At 57.4% G+C, this 22,543-nt stretch overlaps 1 protein-coding gene across 4 annotated transcripts in view; it reads left to right on the top strand.

Annotated features, from left to right (window-relative positions):
* Window positions 1-18,233, top strand: part of POC1A (POC1 centriolar protein A) — a 65,810-nt gene extending 47,577 nt beyond the window's left edge. For all 4 annotated transcript variants that reach the window (XM_045989705.1, XM_045989703.1, XM_045989706.1 and 1 more), the window contains one exon: window positions 17,485-18,233. In XM_045989705.1, the coding sequence (XP_045845661.1) occupies window positions 17,485-17,583 (99 nt within the window). In that variant the 3' untranslated portion in view covers window positions 17,584-18,233. The remainder of the gene's footprint in view (window positions 1-17,484) is intronic.
* Window positions 18,234-22,543: the final 4,310 nt, after the last annotated feature.

The following is a 22,543-nucleotide window of genomic DNA, read 5'->3' as shown; positions in this document are numbered from 1 at the left end:
GGCTCCCCCAGCCCTGGTGCGCTCCTCTGTGATGTGTGGTATTCGTGGACTCCAGGTCCTGTTCGTGGTCAGGATTAAAGGAGGTGAATCTGTGAGAAGCATTTGGCTTGCGCCTGGCTCGAAGGAGCTGTCCAGTAAACATAAGCGGTGGTGCTGACCAGCGTCGTCAGCAAGTGGACGTGGGCCCAGGCCCCTGGCCCGTAGGTACCCCTGGAAGTTGCTAATCCAGAATTGGAGTACAGCAGCTTCCCTAAGAACAGAGTGCCCTGGCGAGAGGTAGCTGCTGGCACCACAGGCACGTGAGTGGCCTTGGTAGGGGGAAGCAACCTGCCTGCAGGACTGGAGGAGGCCACGGGCACATCCAAGCAACAAGCAAAGCCCAGCGTGGCTGGCATGGGGTGTAGGTGGGGGGGGGGTGCCAAGGCAGGATTTAAAGGTCGTCAGGCCCCTTCCCCACCTCAGCTGTGGGTGCAGACTGCCTTCTCTTGTGCCACCTCATGGGTAGACCAAGGGTGTGGGAGGAGGACAAAGGAGCCCTGAGTCCCTGGTAGAAATAGAGCTGAAGTGGCGTACCATCCTTTCCCTCCCTCTGGATCTGTGGCCAAGTGAGGAAAGCTCTCCATCATGTCACGTGGCCCATGGCGTGTCATGGCGTCCCAGCTGGCACTGCACACCTTGGGCCCAGAGAAGGAAGGAACTTTGAAGGGAAAGGTCTGGCGTCAGTGGCTGGGGCTGGGGGCCGGCGGGGGTGGGGAAAACAGGCACATTAGGCAGACATTTCTGGAAGCCTGTTAACCCTTGAGAAGAAGGCCTGTGCTGAGAGAGGTATGAGCAACATGCACATCCCCCATCTCACACGCATCAGAAACCGCCGAGCCCGCCTCATGTTCTTCACAGCCTTGTCAAGTGTGAGAGATCAGGGGAGGTGGAATCAATTAGAACATTATAGGATAAAATTGGAAATTAAGTCTGAGAAGATGGTTAAAAATAGCTTCATTGGATCGCTTCATTGGAGTATAGCACTAGAAGCATTTCCCATCACTGTTTCAGGGGTGCACGCGGGAGGTTTTTTACGTGTTAGCAGTTTGGAGTGTGATAGTAACTTTGTGAGAAACTGCCATCGCCGAGAATAATGAAGGCTTTCAGGTGGCCTGGGCCTCTTGCCCCAGGTCTGGATGGCTGTGTGGCACCCTCGTCCTACCTCACACCGTCCAGCCCCTTTGCAGATCCAAACAGCACTCCACCCCCGACCAGATGCCAGGCCCGTCAGCCAGGCACCACAGTGTGCATTCCTGAATGTTCCTGATGGACTTGACACATCCTGAAGAGGAATCTTGGTTTCCACAGATGAAGCCCCCAGTCGAGGCCTCAGCCTAGTTTCCAAGTGGTAGGAGGTGCATTTGTGCTCACTGGCGTGCTGTCCTTGAGTTTGGCTGCTGGTTGTTTTCCAGACGTACCTCCTCTCTTCCATTTGGGGCTCTAGCGAAGGTGTCCGAGCTACAGCCAGAGCTGTCTCTTGTGGGATTGGGTGTTCCTTTCTCTTAGGACCAGTGTGGCTGTGGGCAGCCCCACCTCTGAAGCCAGAGCCAGGTGACCCTGCTGTGCTGAGCTACCCATGTGGGTCACTCAGCCGGGCACTGAGCCTCCTTTGCCTGTGGGTATTGGCCTCACATACTACCCCGTCAGTAAGCACTCCTCACCATCTTGATGTACCTCTGTGCTCTGGAGGGGCAGAGGTATCTCAGCTACCCCCACAAGGACTCCTACCTCAGAGTCATCTGAATCATGCTGTTCCCTTCCGTCCCAACCCCCTCACTGCCCCTTCCCTCCCCCACAAGGAAGTCTACTTCAAAGTTCTGAGAGGGAAGTTGCCTTCCGGGTCCTTCCATCCTCCATTCAGAACATCCTCCAAGGAAGAACTGTGGGGGCTGCAGGGGCTGAGATGTTTACTGAGTGGGTCACACAGCCTTCCGCCCCTGGGTGACATGAGCAGGACACCCCATTGCAGAAGCCCTCAGTCCTCAGAGCCTGCCTTTCTGCTCAACAGGCTGGGGTGGCCCAGTGACTGATTCCTCCTCTCTGGATGTTCATGGCCCATTTGTGCCAGTCTGAAGGCCCAGGACCAATCTCGGTCCTCCTCAGTGGCCCAGAGGTCAGGCGGCTGAGCATGCCCATGGAGAACAGTGGCTCAGCTTGCTTAGCTGTACATTCTGGTGACCTTGGGCCAGGTGCTTAACCTCTGTGCCTCAGTTTCTAAATCTGGAACACAGAGCTGATAAGAGTAGCCACTTCACGGGTCTCTTGTGAGGATTAGATGTGTTAGCTCGCATGAGGCTCTGTGAACAGTGCCCAGCAGTGCCGTGTGCTGCCCTCGTCATTAGTCAGGGTCTGGTGGGGGTGGCAGGGGGATCACAGCAACACCAGAAACACTTCCCCCTGTTCCCCTATCTCCCTGTCTGGAGGAGCCATGCCTCAGCCCTCGCAGCGGGGGCGGCGAGTTCCCCTCATTGCTTGAGCTCTCTCTGCATCTGGGGCCAGCAAGCATTCAAAAGGCTCGTCATCACCTGGGAAGCAAACTCTCCTTGGGCCATGTGCAGCTTCCAAAATCCAGCCCTTTGACTCCCCAGTTGAGGTTGTACCATTTTATTTTTTTAGGAATGCCTTTTCTCTAAAGTGTTCCTCAAAACGGGTACACGTTGTTCTTCAAACGTGTACCCGTTCGGGGCGATCACTTTGGAAGGGTTGCAAGGTTCACAGGCCTTTGTCCATCTCCCGCGTGAGTGTTCTCTTTGGCCTGGCCTGGCAGTCCTCCTTATGGTGGTGTTTTAGATGGGAAGTCCGCAGAGGGTAGGGATCATGTCTTTGTCATCTGCCTCCTCCCGCTGTTTATCTGAGCCCTGCAACTTTCCACAGGCACTCTTTCCTGGCCCTCATGTCATCCTCCTGCCTGGTGCCCAGCAGCTAACACCATGCCAGGCGTGGATAGGGGCTAATGGCTTGCTGGGCCCGGACCAGCCCCCGGTGCCACTCAGCCTGGGACTTCTCCAGGATGCCGGATGGTCCTGAGCTCAAGCCACTGTAGGCCGGGGTTCCCCAGCTTCCCCTGCTGGAGACTTTTGGTGTAGTCAGTGTTGGCTTCCTTGAGAAGTCCACCTGCAAGCCGAACGTTAACCTGAAAGTTAAGGCCAGACGTTGTTGCTCTGTGATCACAGAGCCTGGTAGTTCCTGAGGTCCCAGGCTAGAGAGTACAGCCCCTTGCCCTGACCTTTCTTTGCGTAGAAGACACCCGTCCTTACCCCTATGAGGTTGCTGTTTGGGGCTTCACAGATTCCTCCACTGTGCTCCTTGGGACCCCAATCCCACCTGGATGCCGTGTTACGAACAGCTGGGGCCTTTCTGGCCTTACACTCCCCTGCCAGCTGTGGGGAGCAGAGTGACCACCAGCCCATCAGCTTGGACACACCTGCCCTCCCGGATCTGAGGACCAACCCCATCATTCATCAGGTGACATTGTTCCCCAGAGCCTTATAAAGTGGGGACAGTCGAGCCAGCTCATGTTTCCGAGCGCCGCTGGGAAGCCCTTGGTTAAATGGATGTGTTAGACCGGCTCCAGCTGTTCCGTGAAGCACAGCACGAAGTCCGTGTGCTCCCGGGAGAGTGTGGGAAAGTACCAGGCTGGCCAGGTAATGCAGGAGTGTAGGGAGTGGACATTCCACAGGCCTCCGCAGCTGCTGGACTTGAGTCCCAGGAATGCCCTTGAGCTGCCAGTGAGACTCTAGTGGTCTGACTCGGCAGTAGGATGAGAGGGAGAGAAAGAAGAGCTCTTTCCTCAGGTCCAGGGAGGGGAGCCCAAGAGGTGACAGGGGACCGGGGTGCAAGGGGTTGTTGAAAATCAGAGATGGGTCATGGGGCCCATTAGAGATGGGAGCCTTGAACCTGGACCCAGGCATCCGGCCAAGATTGAAGCTCTTCAAAGACATATACTTACTGTGATAGCTGTTCTTTGAATCCAGTTATCCTAATGGTTGTTGGGGGAAATGTGTTTCCTAATAATGCCATTTAGGTTTTTCTTTCTTTCTTTTTGATTTTTTAAATTTTATTTATTTGATAGAGTGAGAGAGCCTAAGCAGGGGGAGGGGTAGAGGGAGAAGCAGGCTCCCTGATGAGCAGGGAGCCCAATATGGGGCTCGATCCCAGGACCTTGAGATCATGACCTGAGCCAAAGGCAGATGTTTAACTGAGCCACCCAGGCACCGGAGTTTAGGTTTTTCTTTGGAAACTTTTTGCTCCTCAAAACCCAGCATGGGAATTCTCAGGAGCTGCTAGGGCTAAGTGGGTGCCCCATCTTCCTCTTGTGACCCTGTCCTCACACACACACACACACACCCTAGAGAGAACACACACCTGTCCTATGGCTACCACGGGGTCACTGCCTGTCCCAAGTCTTCTCTTCCTAAGAAAGTTGGCTCAACCTTAGAGGACTATGAGGTCCAGAAAAAAAAACTGCTCTGGCCCAGCTTTGCCTCTTTCTGTCTGTGTAGATCTGAGTAAGCCTTGGTTTCCTCCTCTACAGACGGGAGACTTTGGGCACTGCCCATCTGCCTATCCCATGGGGTAGGCAGCAGAGGTCAGCACCTCACGTGGGGCCAGGACTTCCCTTAGGGCCTTCTTTCCATGAGTCACCTTCCTATCTCTGCTCCTCTTGAGGAAGGACTCTAGGGTAGGCCCGGTGGCTGCCAGACCTGCCTGCTTAGGGATGGGCATTCAGCGTGTATCCAGACAGAGGCCCTGACCTTTCCTCTCGTGTTCTTGTGGGGTTGTGTCAGGTAATCTAGGGGCCACTTTCCACCACTGGCCTGGCTGTGTGAGCTCACCTCCCGCGTTGTCCCCCTTTGCTTCCTTTGCGACTCCTGTGTGACAGAGCTTCGGGTACTTTCTGGGATTTGCAGAGTCCCTGGATCTTCCTCAAGGGCCAGAAGGTAGGGCGCTGAGGCGCGGACAGTACCCAGGAGCTGGGGAGGCTACAGCGAGGGGCCTGGGCCCAACAAACAGCTTGGAGGTTTTGCCTCTGAAGCCCACAGCAGAGTTATTTTCGACTCTAGTTTCACATCTTGCTGCTTTTTAAAAATACCAAACCATGAAATTCCTGCTCCAGCTATGTTTTTTTTATGGCACCCGTGCTTCTGGCTGGCCACAGCAATGCTGTGATGTCACGTTCAGGTTCCTGTGACTCACCAGGGGCCGCTGGGCTCTGGGACTAGAACATGCGTGCAGTGGGAAGCAGGCGGGGGCAGGCCCACCCAGTCCCGCCAGTTTGGGCCTCTGACATTTGAGTTCGTGAAATAGCCAGGTTGTAACTCTGCTGACCTAACTCAGCAGGGCCAAGGATTTGTGTCTGTGTGCTTTGGGGAGTTAGACTGTTGGGGAGTGGCCTATTTATTTTGAGATATCCTGACCCTCCCCACCATGGTCCTGGTGGTTCCCTATTTGATGGGCTGCTTGGGTGAGACACCTAGTTCCGTGCTGGCAGGGAAGGCGGGAACGCAGGGCTTGCCTGACCCCTCTCGGGGCCTCTCGGTGTACCTCTTTCCTGGGCGGATGAGCTGTTGTTTGTACAAACAGACTCGATTTTGAAGCAGTTGTGCCATTTTAGCTGGGGGCCGGCCCTCCCAGGTGCACCTGGACCGAACTCTTCGGAAGGGTGTAGAGTGAAAGTCAGCCTGCCCGCCTACCCCACCTCCTACCAGGACTCCCGTTTATAGGGTGTGTGCAGCCCTCTGATGGCAGCAGCCTGGAGTGGTGGTTGTGGGTTCCCGCAAACGTGGTGCCTCTCTCCACATCAGCACATCTGGCCACCAGGCCTACCTAGTCCAGAGAGGGCTTAGCTGTCCTCCTCTGTACAGAGAGCTGCCCTTGGGCCAAAATCAAGTTCAGGGCAGCCTGTGCTCCCGCCACTTGGGGGTTTGGAGACGGGATTTGTTTTTCCTCTGTCAAGAGGCTGCTTCCTGGGGACAGGACACTTTGTGGTCTGTGTCAGAGGCATACTTGGGGTCTGACTCCAGCTGGTTGCAGAGGGACTGGGTCGTGGCCCTTCCCCCACCCTGTTGCTCTTTTGGGCCATGTATCCACAGGCCCCTCTGGCCTTGCAAAAAGCAAAGGCTGGCGCTGCTCAAGGCACTCAAAGATAGGCCAAGCTCACGTTCATGAGTGCATGGCAGCTCTGTCCTCTCTGCCGTCTGCGGTTGTGGCAAAAAGCATTCCTCTCCAAAGAGGCTGCAGATCGAAGGCCCCCCGCCCACCAGATGGGCTTGGGATGGCTGTGGTTACCTCCGGGGCCCGGAATGTTCACGGTCCTAGGAGATTTCTCCTGTGAGGCCCCGAGCCTGCTTGGGGTAGGTGGTTGGGGGGGGGAGGGGGGAGGGAGCAGTTGCTGAAGTGGGATAACAGGGCCCATGCAGGGGCATCTCTTTCAGACTGACTCCAGGATTACTCTAGAGGAAGGAAGAAGGGGACTGCAGGTGGTTTGCTCGCGCTCTTCTGGGGGACCCAGGGGCCCTCCGGGGAAGGGTTAAGCACTGGCCACAAGAAGGGGCCTATGACTGTTCTGGTTGGACAAGCAGTACCATATAGGCCTGATGGCCCTGCGACGAACCAAGTCACAGCTGACCCTGTGGCCATTTGGCACTCTCCCAAATGAGGCGTCGCTAGAGCAGGGGCAGGGAGAGCTGCAGTCAGGCCGGCCACTTCCTTCCCCCTACCCCTCGGAGGGCCCTCTCTCGGCCTGGACTGCCAGCACAGGTCTTCTCCTTGACAGTCTGTGTGACTTGGAATGATTGTGTTTTTTCGGGTTGTGGTAAATTAACTACCACGTTCATTTATGGATTGTTGGAAAAGTCAGCTTCCGAAGAAACAGAATGCAGGAGGTGGTCAAAGCCAAGGTTCACGCCCCATGCTTGGCCCTGTTTGGACTCATCCTGGGGTCAGAGTACAGCAGAGCCTCTGGCCCAGCAGTGACTAGCATCCTGCACTTTGGGGCTGTCCCCGTTAGATCCTTGTCTCCCTGGTGGCCTGCCCATGGCTGACAAAGAGATGACCTTGCACTGGGCCAGTGTGGTGGGATACACAGCTCAGATCTTCTGTCCTGGTGCAGGTAGCCCCCCTTGGGTCCCAGGAGCATTCGGTTTTGTGGATGGTGGTGAGTGGACCCACTTTTAATAGCTTCTTTTTTGTGGGTAAGTAGTGAGATGGAAAAGCCTGTGTTCATTTAAAAGGAGCTGCTTTTAAGCCACAAGGAAGGTAAATTAGCCAAGATTCCTTAATCCCATGGCTAATCCACCAATAGAAAATAGTATTTCATGTACTTCCCGAGGAGAGCTAATCCTCCATAGAGGTGGGGGTTGGGGGATGCAGAAACGGCAGAGAAATCCTATATCCCTGAGATAATGTGAAACAGAAACATGGACCTATGGGCTCGAGGGACAAAGGCTCATTTTGTGTTGTTAGCAGCAAACGGGGAGGTGAAAAGTGTTGGTTAAAAAGACCGTTGCTGAGCCTAGAGAGATTGGGAGGAATTTCTTCAAAAACACATTTTGTTGTGTATCAGCTGTGTGTGATCCTAGACAAGTTAGTCTGTCAGACATCAGCGTGAGAGGGAGTCTCCTTCTTCCCCTCTACAGTTCAGGGCTCAGAGCTGTTAGCCCTCATCAAATGAGGTCTGAGGTGGGAAGGGGAGGAAGTGGGCTGCTTCCTGGACTCCCAGCCCACTCTGTGCACCCCCACATCCTGCTGAGGCCAAGGCCAGCTGACAGGGTCCCCTCCGGCCTACCTACCTTCCAACCCCTCCCCCACTGTTCCCTCAAGCCTCCCAGGTCCAGGGCCCAAACTAGGGGGAGGGGAGCGGGTTCCTTACCAGCCAGTCGGGCTCATGGGGACCTGGGCTGGTTGGGCAGGACCCAAACAAATTCTCTGCATCTCCGTCGTGCTCAGGGCCTGGCATTTGTCCATCCAGCGCCCTGTGTGACACCTACTGTGTGCTAGGAGCTGTGCCTGGAAACAGGAGGACAACGGTGAGCAAGAATTGACAAAAATCCCTGTCCTCGTGAAGCTGACGTTTAGATTGATGGAGGTCAACAGGCTGTCGAGGGCCAGCATCTGCACCTTCAACGTGAAGGCCCCTGTGCCACAGACGACGGGGCGCTAGACAGAGGCTGGGGCAGAGAGCCAGAGCCCTGGCTGGTGGGAAGGGCAGGGCTCAGACCAGCAGCCCGGTTCTCAGGAAGGTGTGCTGGCCCTTCCAGCCCACATTCACCCCGCAGACACAGGGTAACTGGCTGGCCAGGGCATCATCCCCAAGACAGGGCACTGCGTGTGCACATGCACGTGTGTGTGCTCACACAGACGTACACCAGCAGACAAAGCTGGAACTGGCAGGGGACGAGGCAGAGCTGTGTGGGCGCTGAACCTGGCAAACCCACTTTGTTTTGATAGCTCGCAAGACCCCACAGCAAAGAGATTCCCCTTTTCTTGCATCTGTTTTAGATCTCTAAAATCTGAGTGAAGTCAAAACCATGCTATGGGGGAGATTAATTCCACATTTTTCCATCTTTGCTATGAAACCAAAGGAAAGTTCGACATTCTGTGCGGCACAGTCAAGACAGGGGCCTTAAGCCAATGGCCAACGCCAGGATGTTTCCCGCAGCCTGGCACCAGGGTCCCCAGTGGTGTGGTTGGGCAGCTGTGCCCTCTCCCAAAGCCCGAGGATGCCTGGGACGCTACCACCAGTAATCTGGCTTCTGGGGGCGGGGGCAGGGGTTGGGGGCTGGGATGCCCCCACCCCTGTGGGAGACCGCCTGGAGGAGCCCAAAACAACCACAAGCCTGGAAGTGATTAAAAGGAATTTTCCGTCACAAGAGAACTTTAAGGAGCAGCCAGACCACCACGTGCCCTGATGGCTCAGTCCCTACCAGGCCTGACCACAGGCTGCCTTCTTCAGGGCCCCATCAAGCCCCATCTGTGTGCAAGGCCCCCTACAGCCCAGAGCTCCGCCATGGTCCCTGTGAGGTGGGGAGCCATGTTGCCCATAGTACACCCCCGTGTCCAGAGCAAGGGCCAGATAAATGTGAGCTGTTAGTACGGGATTACAGTGGAGCGCGGAGAGATGCATTGTACAGACAAGGAATCTGAAACCTTGAGTCCAGTAGCTTGCCCAAGGCGGCTCAGCAAGCTAGGAGTCAAGTTCGGATCTGAACCCAGGAAGGACAGCCCTGGAGCCTGTGCTCTTACCATACAGGACGAAGGTGGGGACCGGAGGCTACCATGAAAGCATTTTCCAAGGGCCCGCCCCTGTGCGTGGCCAGAACATCCTGGGGGAGGAGGAGGACAGGCACCGAGTGTGGGATGGGACCAAGAGGTCTTCAGGGGGAAGAGGGCTGGGGTGGGGCTTTGCTCAGAGAGAGCCGTCCTAACAGGCAGCCCGGACCTGGAGTCCAGCCTTTATCCCTGAGCTCCTGCACAGGAAAGCAACATGGGAGAAGCAGTGTGGAGGTGAAGGGTGACCCAGGAGTCCCGGGAAGCTGAGGCAGCAGAAGGGGTGGCCCTGGGGCAGGGGTAGCCTGCCTGGATCCGGTGAGGGCACTCCTCCAGCAGAGCCCGGAGGTGAGGGCGTTGCCCAGCCTGATTCAGCAGCCAGAGGGGTCGCGGACAGCATGGTCCAGTCACGGGATTGGTTTCCTGCACCCTGTCAGTCTTTCCTGCAACCCTCCGTGCTCCAGTACCCTCTGTGCTCACCATGACTCCCCCTGCCCTCTCCCAGCCTTTGGGCCTTTGCCCGGGGCTGCCTCTGCCCTGCATACTTCACCTCCCTCCCTCCAACTTTCTCCCCACTCTGTGGCCCTGGCGCGCAGCTGCTCGAGTGGCACCCCCGACCCCAACCGCTTCGCCCTCTTGCCTCACTGCCTGTCTTGCCCCCTTCAGGCACTGGTGGCTCCATCTCCTGGCTTCCAGCTACAGCTGCCCCAGGGCAGGTTTAGTTCCCCTCACCACTGTGCCCCGACCTGGCAGAGTGCTTGCAGGGGGTGGGGGGGGTGTCACTTCTGGGCCACCTGTCTTCCAGGGTCTGGGGAGGCCTGGGAGAGGCCCCATGCTGCACCCAGGGCTCTACTAGGAGCAGGAGGCGGACATGTGAAGAAGTGCCCTGGCTGGGGTGGGGGGCCGCAGGAGAGAAGCCTGGGATGGGCTGGGGGTGCTGCGGGAAAAGCTGCGGCGCGGCCTCCGTATGCAGGAGCGTTCTGTAAGGAACTGGCCGGATAGCTGAGAAGTGCACATAGAACGGCTGGATGGTCCCCTCGGTCTTTCTCCCGCCTTCCAAAACATTACTCACTGTTAGCCGTGGCCGAGCTGCTTCTCCAGAAGCCAGCCCAGACGGGACAGGTGCGGTGGCCACGCCAGTGCCTAGAAGCCCCCATGAGCCAGAGTCTCTTGCTAGCGGCAGCTAACGGACCCGACAGATGTGGGGATGTCGGGAGGACCCCACTGATGTACTGTGGTGCCCTCGGGGCTTTGTGGAAGTTGGGCTCCAGTTTTGCTGCTACTTTTGCCCACAGGCTATACAGGAGAGAGGCTTTCAGCAAAGGTCGAGGTAGCAGCCGCGCTCTGGGCGGAGGAGCAGCTGCAGAAGGCGCCCTGGCTTGGAGGGTCTGCCCTGGGTCTGTGTTCTGAAGTGCTAGGTCACTCCCTTCCATCTCACCTCCAGCTAAGGCACCACTTGGCCACGGTCAGTTCCCGGGCTGAGCCTGTTCCCCCAGACTCGCTCTGGAATCAGCTTTGAAAACTGGCCACTCTGAAACTTGCTCAGACCTGTGAGTGCAATAAGGCAGTGCCAGGGAGTGGAGGCTTCCCTGTTCCTGTCCCCTGTGACTGAGGGCCCTGGGGCCCTTCCTCCACCTTCCCCGTGGCCACCACACTCTCTTCCTTGTTCAGCCACTCCAGACCAGCCACACTGAGCTCCTTGATAGTTCCAAGTGCACCATATTCTTCAGTGCCTCAGGGCCTTTGTACCTGCTGTACCTGGGGTTTGGAATTCGTTTCCTTCAGCCCATTTTGTGTTGTCTCCTCACAAAGGCCTCCCAAGCCCTGGTCAGAGTTGGAGGTCTCCTAACCAGGTCTGTCAGCCCCAGAGTAGGTGAGCCGTGTCAGGGTCCTGGACTTCACTTGGATCTCTCTGTGCGAACACATCCTGCTCCTTTTCTTCCCTTGTGCCCAAACACAAGTGAAAAGGGGATGAAAAATGACCTGAAAAGCAGGTAGAAACAAAGACTAGGGGAAGGAGCTGAGGAAAAAAATGCAAGACAAGCCCGCCTCAATAGGAAACCAGTCTGGGGAGAAATAGGAACCCAGCAGGGCTGAAAAAAGGGCAAGTCATGCCGTGAGGAAGTGGGGGGCCAGGAAGTAGGCAGAAGGGACAGAGGAGAAGCCCTCCAAGCCCAGGGAGAGCACGATGGCAGAACTGGTAGGGGGAGAGTGGTCCCCAGAGGACTGCACACTGCTCCATGAGGCGAGCGGGGCCTCCGAGGGTGGGGGAGTCCTTCTCTCAGAGAGCACTGGACTCTCACCTCCACATGATGCCCGTGCAGAGCCCGTGGGAGCATCCTGGCTTCCCAGCCTTGGCACAGGCTGCTTGGGCAGCGCGCTCAGGCAGACACCCTGCAAACCCACTTTGGCCTCTGACGGCACTAATGTTTCCTCAGTCCCTGTCACACACCGGGAGTCGGGGCCTCCCCTTGGCCACCTCAGAAGTTAGTGGAGATGCACACCCCAGGCACTGTCCCTCACAGGGCACCTAGACTGGCCCATCTGAGCCCTTGGGGGATATGGGGACAGTGTGGGGGGAGCTGGGCTCTGTTCTTCCAGCTGCCAGAGCCCCACGGCCTCAGGCAGGCATCGGAGACCTGGATGCCTGTCGGTAAAAGGCATCTAAGGCCATGAGGTATGGAGCCATGGTGTCTGTGGAAATGTCCCCCATGCTGTGTTGTCTCCCACTTGGAGTTGGGGGCCCTGGGTGCCAGACGTGTGGCTGAGGACTGGCATTTTGGTGCAGCTTCTTTGAGCATCACTCAGGTTCTTAGGGGACTAAAAATACAAGCCTGTCACTTTAAAATCCGTTATTTTTAGACCCCACTCAGAAGGCCCTTCAGGGTGTTACATGAACCGTCTTACACGTCTTGAACTGTGAGTGAGAGAAGCCGCTTGTCTGTTAATGTTGACTTGACAGGGGACAGATCAGTGTCTACTGTCCCCTGAGCAGGAAAATGAGGGTTCGAGTGAGATGCCCTTGTTCAGCCTCTCCCAGGAGGATTAAAATCTCTAGAGAGCTCAGGCAGCCAAGTCAGGCTGGAAACAGTTCCCTGCCCCAGCTGGAGCTGGCCTCCCTTGTGCTCGTGGTTTTGGTCCCCAACACCTCTATCATCTTCCTCCCTGTCTGGTCGCCTATGCTGGGTGTCCCTTCATTGTCAGCCACCGAGGGGCCAGGCTGCTTTCCAGGGGGCTTCAGCGGTGTCCCTGACATCCTTGTGCCCCTGATTCTGTCTGAGACCAGGGGCTTATGGGTCCATTGCTTTCCCCCCTTGTGTCCCCCACTCTGCCCTCAGCAGTGAAGATGATGTCAGCTGACCAGGTGTGACTTTGAGGATGAAAATTCTGGGTCTCCTGTGACCTTGCCCCCTTATGAAGCTCCCCCATGGCTGGCAGGTGAAGGCTGTGACCTTGGAAGTAGAGGGTGTTAGATGAGGCGTGACGGTGTCCAGGCGTGGGGTTTGAATTTTTTTTTTAAATTTATTTATTTGACAGAGAGAGAGATCACAAGTAGACAGGCAGGCGGCGGGGGTGGGGAGCAGGCTCCCTGCTGAGCAGAGAGCCTGATGTGGGGCTCGATCCCAGGACCCTGAGATCATGACCTGAGCCAAAGGCAGAGGCTTAAACCACTGAGCCACCCAGGTGCCCCAGTGGGGTCTGAATTCTGCTTCCTGTCACTATGGTTCAGGGAGAGAGTAGTCAAGCCCCGTGTTGTGAGGGGTGGGGCAAGAGCAGGGAATGGGGTGAGTTCCATGGTGTGTTTGGGAATTGATCACTTATGCTGAGTGACACGGCCCCCAGTGAAAGAAAGCATCTAAAATTCAAGTTTTCGGGTGGTTTCTCATCACATATCTATTAAAAGGTTCTTGTTGATAATGTCCCTCTTGCCCATATAACATTGCCTTTTTGTAGCCAAAATTGTGACTTTTGTGATAATTCCAAACCTAAATGTCCAGTCAGGTGAGAGAGTGTATTGTGGGGTTTGGGGGCATCTGAGGCCTGGGAGCCACCTCTGAGGGTGGCCTGATGGTGTGAGGAGGCTGCTGGGTGCGCTGGGGGGTTGTTCATTTCCATTTAATCTGGAGCCACTTGGCTGTGACCTGGACAGGACAGAGGTATCTTCTGGTGGATAAGAACAGAGATGCACGAGGTTCTCCTTAGACTGCCTGAGTTTGGGCTTTGGGTGGGGGACACACAGGCCTCCTGGGGTTACATGGCTGGTACCCTTCAGGCATGGCTGGATCAGGGAAAGGAGGAAGGCCAGGCCTCACCTTATTCATTCACCATGGGGACAGAGCAAAGGTGCAGCTCCTGGTGCTTTAGCCCAAACTCTGAAGCTGGGCCCCTCAGTTCACGGCCCTGGCTTGTCATTTATAAGCTGTGTGACTTCAGGCAAGTTGGTTAATAGCACCGTGCCTTGGTTTCCTCATGTGAAAAATGGGGATGACGAAGCCTCCCACCCCGAAGGGTTTTTGAGGAGTGCTTGGCGTATCATGAGCTCTCCGTGAACGGCAGCTGCCAAGAGCGGCCCCTGGAGCCGAGTGTGTCAGAAATCATGAGTATGACCACCGCCCCCTCCACCCCCCAGCTCCCCCGAACCTGCCCTGGGTCTTCCACCAGTCTCCCTTCAAGTCTGGACTCCTCACTCCATTTACAGCCGGGACTCAAGAGCAAGCTGCCCGGAGGCACAAGGCCCAGGGAGAGGGAACGAGTTGCCTGGTTTCTCCACGGTCCACAGACAGGAGGGAACTTTCTGAAGGAGTTTGGACCCCAGCATGCAGGAGGCCTAGGAGATGGGTCACTGTGTCCAGACAGGTCTGCCCAGCAGCCAGAACCCTGGCCTCCTCGGCCACTTCTCCACTTTCCCTTTGCCCTGCTGCAAGGGCAGAGGCCAACAGACAGCTGGGTCAGTCAGGGCTGCTTCCCTCATTGGCATCTGCCACCAGACCTCCTTGGGGACTTAACAAGCTATGGGACTTATAAGGGGGAGAGGCTGGGACCAGACCTCCGGCCCACCGCTCCTCTGCACAGAGAAAGGGGAGAGGCCTGTGGGCCCTGGGGCTGCTTGCGAGACCAGCCCTCGTTTGCCCTGAGTGGAAGGAGGGTGAGGAGGTGGGTTGGGGGCAGGGGTGACGGTGTCTGGAAGACTCTGGGGCAGGTGGGCTTCATCTCTGGGCACCATGTGGCAGGACCCAGAGTGCAAGGCGGGGTGAGCATCCTGCTTGACGTGGCCCTGGGCAGCCGGAGGAATGGACTACGGCCTCTGCCCTCTGAATGCTGAGGCAGCACGTATTTACTGAGGCTTGTAGTATGCCTGACATGTGAACAAGGCCATGCAGTACGTCCTAGAACCAGTCCTTGCTGCGGATGCCCTCGTCCACCCATGTGCTATCCCCAATGCTTTCCCCTTCTGCCAGAGGCCCCAGCAGCTGGGAGGCTTGGTGGCACCATGGTGGCCTGGGCTGAGTCCCTGCAGATGACCCGCCCACCCTCTTGCTGTCTGTACCGCCAATCCTGAGCATGTTAGACCTCTGTTCCTTGAGTGCCCCCAAAGGCACCCATTCGGTCTCAGGGGAGATCTTTTTCCGTGGCGGAGGGAAGGCGCATCAGCAAAATCAGGCATTGGGATTTCTAGGTTTCACTTGACCTTGAGAGACACCATATTCCATGAAAACGACACCCCGCGCTTTATTAGAGTAGGATTATTAAGGAAAACTTGTGGAGCAGAGAATACCGGACAACATTCTAACATACAGATAATCCAAAAATCGTCCTCCTCTCCCTGGCCCATCCTCCCGGCTCAGACGGGGCTCGGGTGGGATCAAATGCGAGTGTGAAGAGCCTGGTGGACCTCATCCCCGAGTGGTGACTGTCACTCAGCATCTGGGCAGAGCCGGGGGCGCTAGAAGTAGAGACCAAACAGAGATGATGACTCTTCCAGAGTCGGTCGCAGCTGGAAAAGGGGAGAGGCGGGAGAACGGCAGGGAGGAGGGGGAGCTGCAGGTTTTGAGGAGTCGTGGACGTGAAGCCTTTCTGTCTACAACAGGCCACGAAGCACGTCCTCAAAGCTTCCCAGGGGAGGGCCCACAACCAGCCGGCACCCTCCTTCCAGGGACTGCAAGGGAGAGATGGGTGTGCAGTTATGTTTAAAGAAGTGTGATCTGGACAAAAGGCCATATTTCTACCGAGCAGAAGCATGGCCCCCCCGTGGAACTAAGTGGAGGCCTCGTGAAGTGCGTGGCACCCCCAGTTTTGACACTCACCCCCCACCCACTGCCTCCACATTTGCGGATTCGGTCCCTGTGGAAAGTTAAAGAGGGCAGGGAGGGGGTGGGCACGGAGGAAGAGCAGGCTGGCTCCCCCACTGTGACCTGGAGTCCAGGGCCATCGGAAAAAGTCTGCTGGGGAAGGATTTTGGAGCTTGGCTCGGCGCGCGCTTCACAGCAGCCAGTGGAAACTTCCAGGAGCGCTGCTCTGGGCCAGCCAGGGGCTGTTTCCGCCGCCCCTTTTACGAGGTACAGACCCCTCAGCGGCTTCTGGCCAGCACAGGGGGAGTGTGACTATTCCCTTCAGCCCGGCTCTGTCTCTCGGGGTACAGTGCTCCTTTTCAGGCTCAGGCCTGTACCCCCAGGTTCAGAGCCCCTGCAGCCCGGGTCAGCTCCCTCAGAAACGGCCAGGCGCCCTGAGGAGCAGCCTCCGTGAGCAGCCGACATCCGCGTGGGATGCTGCAAGAATTTATAGCGGCCCGAGAGGGCAAACTCCTTCCCAAAATGTTTCAATGGTTTATTAAATGTATGAAAGGAAAGTTTCCTTTTCACTGGACCAAGGCCCAGAGCCTCCTTGGAGCCTCAGGGAAGGTGGCAAACCTCTTGGGAAAGCCCCAGACAAATGGGTAAAATTAATAGAAAGTATTGTTTCTTAACCTGACCCCTTTCTGCTGGCCGTCAGCTGCACAGCACAGGGACCAAGCCTGCCTCGTTCATGGCGGATTCACCCCAGGCCTGGTGCAGGCCTGGCACTACACAGGCACTCACCCAGCCCTCGGGGAGGAGGTGAAGGAGAACTCAGCCATCATGGCCAGCCTGCGGTGGGCTGGGCGAGGGCTGGGCTTGGCTGTGTGACTGGTGGGCAGGCCCTGGGCAGGAGTCCTTGAGGGCAGTGAGCCAGCAGCTCTGTGGGGAACACACGGGCTCCCAGACAGCACTGCCCCTCTGCCAGCACTCTGTCCCAAGCCAGAGAAGGTGGGCACATTTTTTACAGCCTTGTCCAGCAGCCATGTCTGCAAGACTGGCCCTGGCCCATGACACACATGCCTCCCTGGCACGTGGGACTAGGGGCGTTTGGCAAGCCAGACGGCTAGGTCCACAGGCCAGGCATGCTGGGTGGGCAGGAGAGGACAGGGAGCTACGGGCTTAGCCTCCTGAAGCCAACATGATGACAAGAGTTGCCAGCATGGGTCAAGCTAAGAAGTGCTGGCCACCATCTTGAGGCTCCGGGATTCCTGTGACCTTGGCATTGTCCTTCCATTACAGAGGAGAAAAGGGGCTCAGAGATGGAGTTAGGGCCTGTGTCTCAGATGACCTATTCTTGCAGTGGTCTTCATTGGACTCAGACAGGCAGAGGCCCTCCTAGACTCAGAGTTGCTCACTCACCTCCCAGCCTGGGAAGCCCCTCCAGGTGTAGAGGTGAAAGGCCTGAGATGTGGGCAGGACTCAGATGGGGTGCTTTCATTTGGGGGTGTTCTTACCTTTGGAATGGAGATGAGTGATGATCTCCAGTTGATTGTGGACAGAAGCCTAGTCCAAATGAGGGAGTGGTTTTGCTCTGGACTCCCACCTAAAGGCCAGACTTGCGGGCTAGGGATCCTGACCCTTGGTTGTCTTGGGGGATGACCAAGGGCTGTGGGGCCCGCTGCCTCCCTTTCCTGTGTCCTCCCATTGCCTGCAGACATCAGAGGACAGCCATGCAGAACCAGGAGGAAACACAAAGGCCAGAACTGTCCCTAGCAGCCACCGGAGACAGGGACCTGGCAGAACGGCAGGCTGGGCAGCTGAGCAGGACTGGTTGAGGGGATCCCCAGGGCAGTCCTGTAGCCCCTCTGTCCTCTGAGTCCTGACTGCGCCATTTATCTTGCAGACGGTCTCCATCCTGGAGCAACGGCTGACGCTGACGGAAGACAGGCTGAAGCAGTGCTTGGAGAACCAGCAGCTAATCATGCAGAGAACACCACCGTGATCAGGGGAGCCAGGATCAAGAGCTCGCTCGATTTTGGGGGGTGGGGGGTGTGGATGGCAGGCCGGGGATTTGCACTGGGGGACTTGGGTCAATAAACGAAGGGGATTCAGCTCCTCCCCCGAGCCCCCGAGGTTAGGCACTTCTGTCCCCCACTGCTCTCTGCCCCCGGAGGCTTGCCACCTGCCAGCGGAAGGCCCCTCTGGGCAGTGCCCGCACACACACAGAGGACTGTGTTTGGTTTAATGGGAAGGAAGCACTTGAAAATGTTCACTACCTCGGAGTCCTAATGGGCCCGAAGATCACAACACACCCTCCCCCCAGAAGAGGTCACCCCCAGGCCACCTTATGGGGATTTGGCGCCCTCTCTGCTGAATGCCTGGCTCTTCCCACCCATGACAGCTTAGGAGTGGACTGACTGCCCGCTGGATGGGCCAGCCAGGAGTTTCCTCTAAATATGACAAAAGGCTCCATGGGGGCCATCTGAGTCAGGTTAGTCCAGGAACAAGCATGCGGTGGGGTGGCCGTGGCTTCACTGTGGCCTGGATTTCTGCCCCACACGTGTTCACTAGGGCCCAGTGGCTTCCTCCTCTGTACGCCTGAGGGTGAAGGAATCTGAAATTAAAATGGACTTTATTGAGCTTGTCATAAAAGTGGCTTGTTCTGAGTGAGACCTCATCAGTGTCCCCCCCGACCCCCCAGGGCCCCTAAAGGGAGAATGAAAGCAGTGACTTCGGAGGGCCCTTGCCAGGTCACCTTGGGCACTCGGGACACTCTCGTCTGCATCTGCTCAGGAAACTGGGGGAGCCAGGACAGTCGGAGCCCCAGCCCAGCACCCACCTCCCTCTGGCTGGCCCCAGCCGACTTCGTCAATTGGGTCCTGGAAGACTCAGGCAGCTGCATTTCCACTTACTCCAGAGGGTTCCCGCAGGCTTCTTCCCGTGCACTGCCCAGGGAGAGCTGGGCAAGTCCCCTCCACATGTCTGGGTGCCGTGTGTGTCTCCGGCATTTGGCTTCTTGGGGCCCAGCTAGCCAGGGAGGTATTTATCCTTCAACATACCTGCTGTGCTCTGGGGGGCCGCATTAGATCTTCTCAGGAGCTGTTGGTACCAGGCAGCTAATGAGCTTCCCAGCCTCTGTGGCTTCCAGGTGGGAGCAGAGCCTGAAGGCTGGGAGTTGGGGGGGACACGGAGGCAGCCTCCTTGGAGCCCCGATGAACGGCAAGAATGGGGAAGCTGCCTCCCCCAGCTGGTGGGGGAAAAGCCGCAGTCCAGGGTCAGGTTTCAGCCAGCTGTGTAGCCTTGACACAGTCACATAACCTCTCTGAGCCTCAAGTTCTTGTTTTAGGCAGGACTGGTAAGTAACCTTCCAGGGGCTTAGGAGGTAGACCCCCTCCCCCGGAGCTGTGAGTGGGGAAGAGGCTGCCAGGCAGGCCTGTGGGTGAATTGGCAGGTAAGGCGCTCAGATTCCTCAGAAGGTCAGGAGCTCCCCCTGCGTGAAGGCTCTTAGGGAGTCTGGGCAACGGTAAGGGCGCTTGCTCAGGATGCCCTTGTGGGGCCGGTCTGGTCATCCCCTCCCATGCTGGACCTGTGGGAGCTTCCAGACCCGAAGCTGGAGACCCCAGCGTTGGGGCTCTGATGATCTGAGCCACCAGCCCAGGGGCAGGTCATCTGCAGGGACACAGATGGTACCCCTCACTGGGGACGGCAGGACAGTAACCACATCTCCAGGCAGCGTGTGGCCGCTCTTGCTCTTGCTTGGGCCAGGCCAGGTTACATCTCCCTGCCTTCAGTTTACACCAGGATTGAGTTGTGAGTTTCTCTGTGAAGCAAAATGTAGATTGAGAGCCTGTCAGGGATTTGGGAAATGGCCTGGGGGTAATGGTGTCCCTGGGTCCCTGGAAGCCCCACCCTGGGCTCTCGCAGAGACAGCCACAGGCTGTCTGAGAGGCCGGGCCCTCCTGCCGGGTTCCAGCACACTCACACCCGCCTGGAGGCAGTCACCAGCCAGACTCGGAATGGGGGCAAGACGGTTCTCGGAGAGCAGCGCTTGTCTTTGAATCACCACAGAGACCCACCGCCTCCAAGTCGGAGGATCAGCATGTGACACACAGGCCAAAGCTATGAAGCGGCCAAGTTCTTGCCCAGAGTTCCTTCACTTGCTCCCATGGGGCCTGACTTGGGACCTCACTGCTCTGAGTGAGGATCTAGGGGCCCAGATTGCCCTGAGAGAAAGGGGGCAGAGGACCCTAAGGTGCTCTGATCCCCCACTCCCCGCCCCGTGAAGGTGCTACAGGACGCTGACGTCAGCTGTGGGGGCCTCACAAGCCAGAGAGGAGTATGGGGCCCGGGTGGGCTTGAGGCGGCTTGGCAAGGTTGGGCCATGGGACAGGGCCTTTCTTGTGATGGTGTCTCCCTGCCAGGTCTCGCCAGCAGCTCCCCTGTAGTAGGGGCTCCTACCAGTCCTCCCGCTGGTGCTGCCAAGCTCAGAAGCAGCCTTCTGGAAATGCAAATGCCTCTGCTCAGCCACCATCTCTCCTGATTGTGGATTTTGATAACCGAGCTCGGTAAAAACCAAACTGCATCTCTCTCTCTCTCTCTCTCTGTTTGCTAGAAGGGTGAGGTGAGGTTAGGGGGTTTTGTTAGGTATATCCCAGTGGTAATTCCCACCACCCCCTCCTCTCATGGCCCAATTTTCCTAACATGAACTAAAAGAACAGGTGTCGGTGATTGGTGATTTTTTTTTTAAGATTTTATTTACTTTGAGAGAGCGAGAACACGAGTTGGGGAGGCAGATGGAGAGGGAGAAGCAGACTCCCCACTGAACAGGGAACCTGATGCGGGGATTGATCCCAGGCCCCAGAGATCCTGACCTGAGCTGAAGGCAGACTCTTAACCCACTGAACCACCCAGGCACCCCTCATTGGTGATTTAAATTGTGATCCCCCACCTACGTTTGCCAGATTCTTGGGGTTCCAGGATGAACCTGTACTTCTGACAGAGACCCTGGGGGAGGTCCCTCGGGCCAGCTGGACAACCGAGCCAGTGAGCAGCAGCTGAGTCCTGTTGTCACCCGTGGCAAGCCCAGTCCCCTTTCATTCCTGAGTGTCTGCGCCTCATGAGCTGACAGACCGGCCAGGCTGACCTGGAAACTCTGCCATCTTCCTATCCAGCACCGTCCTTGTCTGTCTGTCCCAGGACCCACTTGCTACAGGTTCCCCATCTTGCCGTGCTGGTGGGCTGTGTGTCTGTCTACCAAGAGGGCGGGGCAGTGGAGCCACGGGTTCGCTCTGGGAGTCATGGCCCCATGACCCACGGCCCGAGTCCAGATGCTGACTCTGACACCTGCAGGCTCTGAGATCTCCAACGAGTTCCCTAAGCTTGTGTTGAGTTCCCTAAGCTTGTGTTGAGTTCCCTAAGCTTGTGGCATCTCCATCTGGAAGGTGCTGCTGGCCCAATTGGGCACGTGACGTGCTCAGAGCAGTGACTGGCACAGAGCATAACTGTGGTCCTTGTGTGATCCCCTCCACCAGCCTGGGGTGCTGTCACTTCCAGCAGATCAGGCACCTTCCCCAGAAGTTGGTCCATGTGTCCATGTGCTGATGGTCCCAGGGTCCCTCTAGCTCTGGAACTCTGGGTGGCAAGAGTTACAATCTTTTGATGCAGTGGGCCCTGCCCTAGACATCCCCAGGGGTGCAAGAGGGATTTGGGCCAGCTGGCAGGCAGAGGGGCTCAAGGCAGCCCCTCCCCTGCCCCAAAGACAAGCACTCTAAGGCCACCTCCTCAGCTGTCACCAAGGCCGCTACCAGGGCCAGCACGGGCTAGAGGGTGGGAGTTGTGATGACCCGGAATCCCGGAAACCCAGCCCGCTGAGCAAGCGAGAGCGCGGTGACTCACACTGGCCCTGTTGTCCTGGCTCACTGTCATTAACCTCATTTTCCTAGATGATGTGCTCAAGATGGGCCCCTGATGGCTCCTGCCTTAATCGGTGTGTGGCCATTTAAGGGGGCCAGAAATACCCCCAGGGCTTCTCACTGAGCACCTCCGCTCCACCCCACCCACCCCAGGCTGCTGAGGAGGGACCCCCCTGGCCAAGACAGCAGTGGCAGGCCAGAGGTGGCCCAGTGGCTCAGGGTGCCGTTCCACTTCCTGTGGACACCGGGTCCTGGCGCAGGGCCTTGTCCCATTGCCTGACGTGCACTAGCCCACCCCAGCCAGGAGGCCGAGGCAACCGAGGCTCGCTGGCTTGGCCACTCTGGGGAGGTCTTCTAGAGGCTTTGCCCCGACTCCCTACCGAGGAGGGCCCAGCCTGTGCTCAAGATAGGACTGGAGCCAGGCCAGAGAGCCGGGGGCAAAGGCATTAGGAGGCTTTCCTGCCAGCCCCTCCTGGGGCTGGGAGCTGCTGTGTGCAAACAGTCTCCCAAGAACCTATTTATAGAGCAAGGTCAAGGAGAGCTTTCACTTCAGGTGAGGCCACCTTGAGCCCCACCTGCCTGGAAGTGCTTTCTGGCTGCAGGAATGCCTCTCCCGACCCCCACTCTCCTACCACCTAAGAGATCCGAGCGCCGGGGTAGGGAACCTGGGCAGGAGAGGAAGCCCTGTTCTACAGAAGCTTCCCTTTCTTGGCCCTAAGCTCCTTCAGGCACAGTGTGTGTTCCTGCAAGTGGGACTTGGGCACCTTCCGTGGGTAGCCAGGAGGCAGGGGGCTGGCCCCCAGGAGCCAGGGCTCACACCAACGGTGTCACTCTGCCTCGCATCCTGACGTCGGCCCTGGTCCAGCTCCATTCTCCTCCTGCTAGGTGCCCGGACTCAGCTTTGGAATCAGGACAGACTTCGGGGCCGTGGATGTCCCTGAGCGCTGGGGCCTGTGTTTATCCAGCCGTGTCGCTCTCCTGGTCTCAGGTCTGGCCAAGGGCTCATGGGTCCCACTGATGCTCTGCTCAACCGGCCTCTTCCAGAACTTT

This window comes from Meles meles, chromosome 20 (genome assembly GCF_922984935.1).
Source record: "Meles meles chromosome 20, mMelMel3.1 paternal haplotype, whole genome shotgun sequence".
NCBI lineage: Eukaryota > Metazoa > Chordata > Mammalia > Carnivora > Mustelidae > Meles > Meles meles.
Note: the sequence above shows the minus strand (reverse complement) of the source record. Positions and strands in the feature narration are given on the sequence as shown.